The sequence below is a fragment of the Anticarsia gemmatalis genome, chromosome 1 (genome assembly GCF_050436995.1).
Source record: "Anticarsia gemmatalis isolate Benzon Research Colony breed Stoneville strain chromosome 1, ilAntGemm2 primary, whole genome shotgun sequence".
NCBI classification, from domain to species: Eukaryota; Metazoa; Arthropoda; class Insecta; order Lepidoptera; family Erebidae; genus Anticarsia; species Anticarsia gemmatalis.
This window is the reverse complement of record NC_134745.1, coordinates 6,336,231-6,348,838: the sequence shown is the minus strand read 5'-3', so window position 1 is coordinate 6,348,838 and position 12,608 is coordinate 6,336,231. Positions and strand designations below refer to the sequence as shown.

Sequence of the window (12,608 nt, the reverse complement as noted above, 5' to 3'; positions counted from 1 at the left end):
AGCCCGTTTACTGAGGAGGGTTATAGGCTATATATCACCACGCTACAATCAATAGGAGCAGAGTAGCAGCAAAAAATGTTACAAAAACGGAGAAAATTTTTACTCATTCTCTCTTATGTGACGCAAGCGAAGTTGCGCGGGTCAGCTAGTAAAATATAAAAAAACAATCCCATTCCAAAATTAAGTAGTAGGAAAACTACCCGTTTATAATAAAACGGCTGTATATTCTTCAACGTCTAATATAAATATTTTGATACAGAGAACCGGGCCGGTCCGTCCAACTTCGGCAACGTGATAAGTCAGATCCTGCTCTGCAAGCAGATCACCCCGGACTTCAACCAGGAGGAGCTGTGCAGTATCGTCAAAGACACGCAGGAAATCACCAGAATAGTCAACGACATACAGGAGTATTTACCGCAGCATGAGAACTTGAATCACTTAGGTAATTATATCTATTTAATCTAGTAATATCTACTTAGTCATATAGAAAATGTCTGATAATTCCTAAGTTTATTTCGCTCCGGTTTTTTCACTTTTAAATAGGTATTGATTAGCAAAGGCGGAGTTTTTATATTAGGTCGGGGAAAAAGTTTTTTCGCAAGTATGTATGAACTGGTAATAAAATTTCGTTGGCTTCAAGAATCACAAATGAGTACACGGTTCATTAGGTTTCTTTCAGTGAGCTCTTGAGGTACCCAAATATCGAGCTTTTTTGTGTAGAGAAAAGATTTTATTACAAGTTCATGCATACTAGGTATTATAGTAAAAAGACTTCCCCGACCTAATAGTTATTTTTCATATAATAATATATATGCTGTCACTTTGTCTATAGCATAGTTTATCCGCCAGGTTTCCGATTACTGCGAAACTGGCCCTTAATCCCTTGAGTCTGTTCTTTGAAGACTATTTATTATAATAATAACAAGGAATTGGAGATTTTATAATTTTGCTATAGAATTTATATGATGTCTATTTTGTATATATCATATTGTGTATGTGATAGAGCTAGGCTTTCATCTAAAACAGGACTATGCCAGCTGAACCAAAAATCGCCGTTATACAAATTCTAACTACTGGCCAGACTTAATAGTTTCTCAAAGTTTTTATCAGAACCTAAAAGCTACTTCAAATGAGTGAATAAAGCTTTTCGATTAGTATATTATTATATTATTGTAGCTATGTATTTTGTAGAACTTCTATTTCCGCCGAATAATCAATCAATAATAACTCAGTCAGGTTTAATGAGGCCCATTATGGTAAACAATACGTTCGTGTATTTGTTAATTAATTTGTATCGGAACCCGGCATTTACATGCTAATGTATGAACCGATCATTTAACATTGATACGAAAATATTGCCGCAATCTGACCGATTTATAATTCACAATTTTGTTTTAGTACCTTTCCATATCAGTCTTCGATATTAATATAAACGAAAATATATTCCTAAAAGTCGTGAACATTCTTTGGTAATTAACGCAAGCATTTTGTGTTTTAAATTCTGGATGTAATGAGCGGAAGAACTCGCACATTCCCTGCGGTGTGTCCATTGTTCGCTCACACCTCTCGGCGAAACAATACCTCACTCACATTCACAGGTTAACGCATTACCTCCTACAAAACGAAGGAGACACCACCCTATTTCAGCTAAAAGGATTACAAACTCTAAGCCTCTGTACCGCCGTCTTTACATTGAGACCATTGCAGAAGAGAGCGGCCAAATTGTCTCTTACCTTCCTGATAAATATCTCCTTACAAAATAAAACCACGCGTTTTTTTGTCCGTAACAATGTGGTTATTTTACGTAGAAAAATCTTACTGCTTCCAGCTAATTTGCAATATTCAAAGAATTGTTAACAACACGTTTGTTTTCAACAAAAATCATGATTCAATAAAACTAGTAATAGGTACATAGTCGGAAAGTCGATATAAACAAAACATTTCATGTAGTCATTCGAGTACTATTGCATGTTCAACTTCTATATTTAGAACTAACAATGAAAACATTTGTTTAACGCAAACGTAGTGAATGGAATAGCGTTACTTCGAAACTATTGCATGGCGGAGCATGACGTATGAAAATGGACACTTAATATTTTATGCGCCCAAATATATTCACAAAAGATGTGTACGCTCTCCGTCTTTTGCAGAGAGCAACATTGCGCTGAAAGGTGACGACGTTAACGGGCTATGGAGGAATAAGCGAAGAGGATCTCTGTACAAAGGCATGGGTGTACTTTGTTGTGTGTCACGGCCCAACTACCTCTGAGGGTGACAGGTCTCGCCCACGCGGCGGCCCAGCTTCGAACAAACGCCCATCGCCTCCACGGTATGCTAAAAACGAACGTGTGACTCAAAGTGAATAACAGTGATGACGTTTTTGTGCAGAAAATGAATGGGTCCATTACATTGTTTAATTAGTAACTGAATTAGAGAATTGAAACGTTCAGAGTGGATGATTCCAAGATCGTACTATCATAGTAGTTCAATTATGTACTTATGTATAGTATAAGTAACTCAATAGTCATGTAAGAAGTGCATACATTCATGCATAGGTTTAATTATTATGAATTGCCTGGAATGGGATCAATTGCGTTTAAGTAGTATTAAATACAAGTAATTAGTATTTATTTTGCACCGTAGGTCATTGCATTAATGGCTGTGTCGTGTTTTATATTTTCATTAAATATTTGTATGTTAGGTTAACTTTTTTACGCGGTTATATCTGTCTACTTCTAATTTCGATCTGTATAGTTTTTTCTAAAGATTGTTTATGTATTAAGTAGATTCTTCTCACGACTCACTTCATTACTTGATAATCTAGAAATCTATAGCATATGCTTATAGGTATGTATTTAAAATATCCTTATAAATAAATAAGGATCTCTAGTCATCTCTTACAGGATCATTATGTTCATATACTTTAATTTCTAGTCATTTACCACACGTCACATCGTATCAATAAGTTATCACACATAAAACAAATTATAAATAGAAAAACTACTTACAATTTACTAAATAATTAAGTGGGTTCCAAACAACACCACATCCTTTATTTATTTATGGCCTAGTCATTATTACGTGAATTAAAATTGAATATTCTAGTCAATTATTCTAATACCCTAAATTATTAAGTTAATTAAAGTAAGCAAGCTAAAGAAAATTAACAAATTATATAGAAATATAAAAACATCGTACAATTTACATTCAACAGATGTTCAAAAACTCATAACTCATTTATGAAAATCCCGAAATTGTTTTTCAATACGAATCGGAGGGAACAAAGACAAGCAAAGAGCGCTCGCACTCGCACCGCGCATGTTTTGCCTTCAAGAGAAATAAAATATTTACAAGGAAGTTGGATGGCATATTTATTAAATGTGTGTATCCATTTTATCGCTTCATCTCGTGATCTGCATATAGAACTTTGGTGGAGTAGAGCGTGATAACGCATCACGCACAAACACGGTACGTGATTTTGGTTCACTTTCTTGCATAAACAGGCAGTTGTGACGTTGCTCTATAATATTACAGTCATGTTCCACAGTCATGTATTTTTAAAATGGTAATTACTTAACTCCATGGCAGTGTGTCTGTTGTCGGGGTGTTGTGTTGGACTCGACGAAGGACGTTATTCATGAACATTGTCCTGTCGCGGCCGCGTAACACAGATGTATATCAGACATAACTGTTTTGTACAAATATTATAGAACTTTTGTTTTCGAGTTACGTACAAATAATGTTTACATGCGTGATGCAACATTTATTTTTGTCTTTGTTTAACTACAAGTATAGCCTGTTTTAGGGCATGGAACAAATCAAAATGTATGAAAAGGAAGTATTTACTAATTTCAAATATGTTTAAACTTCGTAACATCTTGTCTAAGTAGGTACATTTCTACTTCGAAGAAAAAGGATACATACACGTAACTTTCTTTTCTACTCTTACACTACAACACATTAGAACTACACACAAACTTGCATGCAATATTCTTTGTGATTTCGTTGAAATATTTCTAATAAAATTGTCTTCTTCTTATCGTATGGTTAGTGGTCAACCTAGTGTCAAAGTTGTTCAAGCCGCCCGAAGGCCTTTGACATGGCTTAACGACTGTTATCGTAGTAGATAACAACCGGGACCGACTTTTAACGTGCCCTCCGAAGCACGGAGACGCCCAGTTCAAATACCACTATGCGGTCACCCATCTATGGAATGACCGCGCCAAGGGTTGCTTAACCCACAGATCGTTTACCGACCGGTGAGCGCAACTGGCTATGGGCGCCTCTAATAAAATTGTTAAGTTAATATTTAATTACAATATAGATAATTATGTTCTCTATTTACCTAGACATGATTATTATAGTAAACTGTTGCCTAAAATATGTCTACATTTAATAGTTGTTGATAAGATATAACAGTAATACATGATAATAATAATAATGGGTATAATTACGTAATTATATCCACATAGGGAAGTCGTTTATTTTGTATGTAGAGCACTGCAAACACAGGTACCTAATAAATAATATTTTTAGTAATACGTAGAGTCACAACTAGTTATATTATACACAAAATAATTTATTTGATAGGCACCCGACACGTAGTCGACCATTGTGTTGTATTATTTGAAACTGTTAATAATCTAGTCAATATTCATTATAGCCTAATGGTTCAATTTGTGTAATACACTACTATAATAATCCACTTACTAAAGTGAAGACTGTGATATACTCGTAATATAAAATTATTATTATAGAAGAAAATAATTATGCATTAGTAAAAACGTAATTGAATTATAAAGCAGTTTTAATTACTTTATGAACCTTGTTTAAATTTCAGGAGTTGATTTTAGATGCAGAGCTCATTACGCAGCTTACCTTACTTGAGTGTTACATTGTGACATATTAACTATGCGTAAACCACTTCAGTGTTGAATATGAACAAATAAAAGGAGAGAGTGCAAGAACGAGAAAGGAGTGAACTCGATCGTGAATTAATTCGTCCTTATTGCTTAATATTTCGAGCCCCTCGGTTCCTAACGGCTTGGCGCAGAGAAGTCAGAATCTTTTGTACGGTGAATGTGGTTTAAAGACAAGATTAATTCAATTTTCCTACGTTTTTATCATCAAATGCGAAAATAAAGTCTTAGTGAAAAACATAGATGATATAACTGCATTGTCAACAGCTCCTGTTACGTAATTAAGCGACCAGTTTTAAGTAGAAATGTATGTATATTGTACATCGTAAAAGCATTATATACTTACCCGCAACAGCCAACACACTCCATATGAACTCGAGCAGTTAAGCCAGTGTAATCTGTGGGAAACGACTATTTACGATTTTATTACCACAAACATGTGCTGTGAATAAATGTTGCCCTTATTAGCTGAACATAAACATATCCTCGGGGAGCTATATTCAAATACTATTCGCGCTCATACAACTTCAAATAACTGAACTATAAACACAAACTATTCAAAACTTTGGAGAATGTGAATATCCGAAACCGCAAGCGAGATTCGGCTAACCTTGTCTAAAAGTAAGCAGGTGCAACAAAATAGATATCGGTCATATTTCACCTCTGAGGCGAAAATGTTTCACCGGGAAAACCGAAAAACCGCAAAAGTTTCGCGTGAAATCTAGTTACGAAATAAACCGGTTTATTTAAAACAACGTCATTATGGCGGCTTTTGCGGAAATTGCAGCTCGTTTTTTATGAACGAATGCTAGTATTAACCGTGTTTGGATTGAGAGGAAAAAATCCTTAACTCGCAAACTTACCCTCGAGAATTTCAAGTAAAATGGAAAGTGTGTCATCTCTCCGCAAGAGAAATTGCTAATTGGGTTTTTACTTAATTAAATTAGGGCTAGGCCACAGGATTTTTAGTTATCTTAACGTTTTCCTTTTTTGTTTCTTGACGACCTCAGGCTTAATGACTTACTAACAGTAACGACAAGACACGAATGATGACCATCACTGAAGATGATATTTCTACGTGCCATTCGAGATATGGGAGTACCAGAAACGATGGGAGCGATATACGACTATCTACATTATGAGTTAGCATATTCAAAATCTGAAAAAAGACTCCTTTTAACGTGCTAGCAGGTACGGAAGATTTTATTTCAAGGCTATTTACAGATAAAGAAGAAAATAACCATGACCTATTGGATGGGTAAGTTATTAGTGTTAATATACAACTGTTTGATATGACTAAACAAAACAATATGTTTTGAAACTTACACGTAAAATAACAACTGTATTAAAAAATGTCTGGTCTTAACTGGTCGTACAAATAGTTTGTAAAATAATTTTGTGGTTCAGTCTCAAAGTATTATGATTCAACACCGCTGTTTATTTCGTAAATTAGTTTCGTTAAGAGTAAGGTACGATCCTTTCATGTTTATAACTCCAGAAATTTGAGATAGATAAAGTTGGTTAGTAGATATTTATTATACAAACACAGCTATAGATAATATCAAAAGGGTATCGTTAAACTTTTAAAACAAAATTAAACAAGAAAAATCAAGAAACGTAATTTTTCATTAAAAGTTATAAAAATTTCAGAGTTTTTGCGCCAATTCTTTTTACAAATGATCGTCATGCTGGCAGATGTTAATTGTACATAAATACGACTTACTCCTAAGTTCAAAATTTAATACATTTCAATAAGCTACATAATTGGATAATCCATCCAAATATTGGGATCTTGGAATTTCATAATGTTATTTGTTGATATGCGTGTATATATAGTATTATAATTTGTTTAATTCTGGCAGCTAAACGCACAATTTAATTATCTCTTTCGTATATGTTGTCCCCACGGTGCCTTATGTAAGGGATGGCTGTGTGTCCGGCGCTGGCTCGCCCTCGCTTTGGCTTATCTTCCCCCGAATTTGAAGGACTGTACACTGTAAACATCAATATTTATTCAAAATATAAGTTATTAGTAATAATTATGTGTGTATTAGAAATAATTATATTTCCAATGGTGAAGGAAAACATCGTGAGGAAAACTTGCATGCCTAATATTTGTTTAATACATTTAGTTAGGGCATGCAAAGTCCCCAACCCGCATTTAGCCAGCGTGGTGGACTCAAGGCCTAACCCCTCCCCCTCTTTTAGGAGGAGACCCTTTCCCAGCAGTGGGACATTAATGGGTTAACTTTATTACTTTATTTTATAATTTATTAATAATTTCTGTCTTCAATTACACGATTCTTGATGTTACATTTTCTAGTTACTTTAGACGACTTTTCTGAACAATTCGTTTGGACTATAGAGTACAAATAATTCATCAAACAGTACAAAGTATATAATATTCCTTTGATACACTAGGCACGTGAACACTTGTTGAAGTCCAATGCATTAATAATGAGTATGTGACAAATGAAACAAAAGAACCGTGGCGCTCACGCGATGTGCATTGTCACTGGGCGGGTCAAAGTTAACACGTCTGCATTACATTAGTCATAGATATTATAATTCATTTTAATAAACACCCTTTATTAAAAAGATTGCTCAGGTTTTTTATATATTATAACCTCATATTGAAGGCGGTACCGCATGGAGGTACCACTTTTGATTGTATTTTGTGTCAGTAAAATTTACTAGTGCACATCAAATTGATAACCATTGAGATGTAGAGCGATTCTCTGCTTCCATCGACTATCGATAACCAAGCTTTCGAGAAATTTTGTATGATATTTATAATCTAACTAGCTGACCCGCGCAACTTCGTTTGCGTGTATCCCGCTACTTCGACAAATACAGTCAACGCACCAACACATATTGGATACTAATTTTCAATTCACAATAACTTCTCTTTCCCTTAACCGCGTTTAAAATATTAAAATGTTTTTTGGTTTTTGTGACTCTTCTTTGATCGCCCCCCCTATCAGTTTTTGGAAAAAATATTTAAGTAATGCACAGATTTTTTTTGTCTTATATGTATAGATCAAAGTCGTAGTACCTACTTTTTAATATTATTTATTTTTTATGTACCGTTTTTTTATATTTTTTGTTTTTTTTTTATGTACTTACCTACTTTTGTTATATACATCTAACTATTATTTTCTTGTTTACTTTTTAAATTATTTACATTCTACATTTTATTACTTTTACTTATTTTTTATTTACATTTATTTTTAGAAGATTAACTTTGTCTACATTTTTTGAAATATAATATAAGGTATACATACATTTTCATTTTAACGATGAGAAAGGTTTCCCATATATTTAAAATTAAAGATTATCTACAATTATTTATAGGGACGCTGCCCCCGCCGCCGCGGCCGGCCCGTACCGTGCCGCAATACTAATATCGTGATATCTCCTAAACTATATGTCTAAATAACACACTGTAAACTGCAAAAATAATCTAAATTAAATGCTCGTGATAATGAACTTACTTATTTTGATAAGGATATATGTATTATTGGTTATATCACCAGTTAAACATCACCCAACGAATTAAATGTTTTTTTAATACAGAAAAGTAGTTTTTGTGACTTAAATAAAAAAGCTGGATATATGTCATCGCGGACTTTTTTGTAGAACTAATAAAGACCAATGTTTTTGTTATACATTGTTCTTACTTGTATCCAACGGTATAAGCGGCGCACGCACAAATGCAATCTTCAATTAGATTTTTTTCTGACTTCTTGGACATAAATCGCTATAACTCAGCTAATATAGTTTCAATGTATTTCAATTATATATAAAAACCTGTCGGAGAAAATACTCTTTCTATTAGTGAAAACCGCATCAAAATCCGTTGCGTAGTTTTAAAGTTTTATGCATACGAAGGGACTACAGACAAAATGGGCGACTTTGTTTTATACTATGTAGTGATCAGCGCCTCTAGCGGACGTCGTAGAAATTATTTTGACAGTACATTTTAAACGTAACTCGATACACGATGGTTCTAGTTGTAGAGAATCGCGTCACATTATATTGTCAAGTATTAATCACTATTCATTAAAGAAAAATACAATGCAGGGTATCGTGGCCGTCAGGTAATAGTCAACAGAGTCTGAAGGGGATTAACAAACAAAAACTACAAAAGAATGAAGCGCGAGCAATTTTGTATATGAAAATATGCAATTGTACGAAGACATGTTCTACAATATGAAATAAAAACGTAACACTCTGACAGGTTGCTATAAAATATTTATTCCAGTTAAATTATATGAAACGTTTTGTAAGGACAGTTTGCTTTTGGACACGCCTATGCAATAACTTCTCGTGTTTATGAAGCGAAAGCCTTAGGGATTAAAGGACTGAAGGCTTTGTGCGAAGGATGGATAGGAATGCTACGATCTCTAAGCCAGGTTAAATCCAGATTGATATGACTAGTTTGTAGTATCACAAGTTATGCTAGAAGTCATGGAATAGTAAACTTTTTAAACTTAAAAATAAAGATATAGCAATTCATTCTGAGTTTACAACTAGAAAATCTTCAAATGTAGCTTGTACTATGAAATTATTGCTAAAAAGGCACTCAACTTCTATTTCTTAAAGAACTTTGTGGGATGAAGATGTGATCGTGTAGTTTTACATAGTTCTGTTCTTGGCTAAAGGTGTGATTAAATGTAAAAATTAAACTCACTCTCTCTAGATTCCCTCCCACGCCTTCTGTTGGCGTTTTGTTTCAATGAGAATCCCAAATAGCGGTTTTGTTTTAGCTTCGTCCGATCCCGTTGTGATGGCGACGACAATGAGAATAATTTCGATATTCTGCACATTTTTAAAGCACTCGTTAAGTACATCAATCGGGGAATAAAATAAACAAGATTTTCTTTATATGTTGGAATTAACTTACAAATTATTGACCGCGTCTTTCGTATGCGGGCTCTTTTCCACAGCTTCGGTATTTAAAAGTACATATATTTTTGAATAGTCATCTAGTTCACCAACATTAGGGTTCCCTAACAAACGGTTCGGTGTGAGACGCTTTTTGGGATTTCCAGTATTTGACAGCGGTTTATCTTCCACGCCTTTAAGACCCTTGTTTAAAAGTTGTTCCAAAATTTGTGCGGTATTGTCATTCTGAGAGATGACTTGTTTATAATTACTCTTTGCATATTTATGAGGTCGCTGCACATTACTCACTTTACGATTCTTATTGTTGTTTGAGCTTACTCTACTATTTTTGTTTTTGTTAGCAAGTTTACTAAGTATTTGTTTCACATTATTTTCTGCTGATCTTCCCTTACGTGTATAATCGTCTTCACTGTCGTCTGAGGAGCTCGAGCTCGATGAATCGGATGAAGAGGATATATCGATCTTTCTTTGCGGTTGTTGTTTTTGTACAAGATCAATAAGTTTGTTTAGATCTACATCCTGTAAAGAGATATTGCCGACTACATTTGGAACAACTGCTGCTACTATAACTGCAAATATAATATTTTAATAAAAAAATTGGTTATAATTTTTGACACAATACGCTCGCGATATAAAACTTACCTACAAACAATATCACAAGGCTCGACATTATCAGCAGCGCTCAGTCGAAAGCCCCGTGAAAAATACACTAGAGCTGTTATCAAACCAGTGAACTATATAAATTTACACGGCAATTTACAATTTTCATTTTCTTTTATCGCGTTTGGAATCATATTTATAAATTCGGTAGCACTTACGTAAATTCACGCAATCGAAATTATTCAGCTGAGTTTGCCCTGAAATAGTTATCGATCTATATCTAACGCCGTTTCACGTTAACTAATTCGACAACTACTTGAACATTTACACTACATTTTGTTAATATTATTTTTTATAGAGAACGCTTGAATGCTACATAGTACATAAGAGCGCAACGCATTTCGTTGACGTCGTATTATGGTGAGTCCGGTTCTGAAAAGGCTCGCATTCACTTAAATTATTTTCTTTCATTTCTGGGACTAGTCTGCATTGCAGGCGTTTTATTTTGAATAAGAAAACTATATTGTTCACTAGAGTGCAGCACCGAATAAAAGTTATGCTCTTGAGAAAGTAGGTAGAAATTAAACATTCACTGGGAGAATGCATCTTGCACTGCTGTGTTTCGTCTCTCTTATTGGCTCAGATTTGAGTAAGGAACACGACTAAAGGAATAAATTACGTTGTTAGAAATATTGTGAGCGATAAATGTAACTTCGTAAGGTTGAAAGGGATTGTATTTTGACGTAGGGGTGAGTGTACTTGTATAAGAGTTTCGTATGCAAAGTAAAACAAGGGAAAGGAGCGAAACGTTGCGCCTTGCGTGTTTGTATAATGGGTTTTAGGTAATTTGACCTAACGGGCCTTTGGCATGGAAAACTCGCTTACAATTAATTATACATACGGATATTCTTACACATCTCGAGTTGAAGGACTGCGGAATCTGAGGAATTTGTAAAGTTTTAGGTATTTACAATCACTGGTACCTAGTGAATTCTGAAATAGGCCCAATATTATGTGTGTGTAATTGTAGTTGTAAATATGGTACTAGAGATACTTTTATGTTCGTTAATAAAAGGTTAGTACAAATGAACAAAGAGTTGGAATATTTTTATTTCAGCAAACACTTGTCTTCATTGTGTAATCTAGAGAAACTGCTACGCCAGCCAGAATCTCACCAATTTGGTTTGCAGATGAGACATTAATAACTTGGATTACTTGATACTCAGACAATATTTGTATGATATTCACATTATCATTAAGAATCCAGAATATAGTTGGAGAACGCTTCTATTCACGACATACTCGGGTACATACTCCATATGATTTCAACACCATGATATCAACAAAAAATAACATTGCATATTGTCAATCTTTTTTTGCGACAGTATTACTGGTAATCAAATGAATTCTATACAAGACTTGTTAGATACAAATTATGGTCTGTAAAGAAAGTACAATCACACCCGACACCACTTTTCCTGCAACGCATATAAGTGTTCGTTTGTACTCACATCACGCAGTGCATTGGAAGTGTATGGCAATCACCTTGACCACATCGCACGTGCCGTCAATAAAACACTATTATAATAAAACTCGGTACCAAATAAGCCTTCAAACCTCCTTCAAGCCTATTCAATCCGGCAAAATCATTAGAAAGTGGTCGTCATTGTTTACGGCTATCTATTATTAACTATCTGCTTAGTCGCAAAAGTTTATAAACATTTATAGATTACACCTACGTTGGGATTAGTAGACCCTTTCTGGACGTCAATTAGAAATTCTCTATATTTAACAACAGCTAAAAATACCTGTTGTAATTTTCCTTTCGATACATAATGTCGAAGATTGTCGCAGGTAGAATGGACAGTCCCATAATGTGGCACTGGATGACGACCCACCGGTCGTCATTTCAGTATAGAAAATAAGTATTTTACCTATATATGTATAATTAGATTAATAATAATGTTCCACTTAGTTATTTGTTATAATATTAATATATGTATAATAATTGTATATTTATGGATGTAAAAACATTATGGACCTGGTCTGAAAATAAAGCTTTATTATTATTATTTTAAATATACGTTTTTTGTCTCCCTCTTTGGAAGGGGTAGGTTACATGTCATGCGGGCCAAAGCCAAGCGTGACACGCTAAATAGCAAAAGTAGATGAAATTGATGA

At 34.2% G+C, this 12,608-nt stretch overlaps 2 protein-coding genes across 4 annotated transcripts in view; one reads left to right on the top strand and one right to left on the bottom strand.

Annotated features, from left to right (window-relative positions):
• dcma (decima) overlaps nt 1–4,768 on the top strand; it is a 79,293-nt gene extending 74,525 nt beyond the window's left edge. For all 3 annotated transcript variants that reach the window (XM_076115250.1, XM_076115257.1, XM_076115267.1), the window contains 2 exons: nt 260–442; nt 2,151–4,768. In XM_076115250.1, the coding sequence (XP_075971365.1) occupies nt 260–442; nt 2,151–2,269 (302 nt within the window). In that variant the 3' untranslated portion in view covers nt 2,270–4,768. The remainder of the gene's footprint in view (nt 1–259; nt 443–2,150) is intronic.
• A 1,758-nt stretch (nt 4,769–6,526) lies between these two features.
• Nucleotides 6,527–10,629, bottom strand: LOC142973492 (uncharacterized). Its single transcript, XM_076115234.1, has 4 exons — nt 10,470–10,629; nt 9,826–10,396; nt 9,613–9,740; nt 6,527–6,913 (listed from the first exon to the last, which is right to left on the bottom strand). The coding sequence occupies exons 1-4, from the start codon at nt 10,495–10,497 to the stop codon at nt 6,795–6,797; spliced, it is 846 nt and encodes a 281-aa protein (XP_075971349.1). The 5' UTR covers nt 10,498–10,629; the 3' UTR covers nt 6,527–6,794.
• Nucleotides 10,630–12,608: the final 1,979 nt, after the last annotated feature.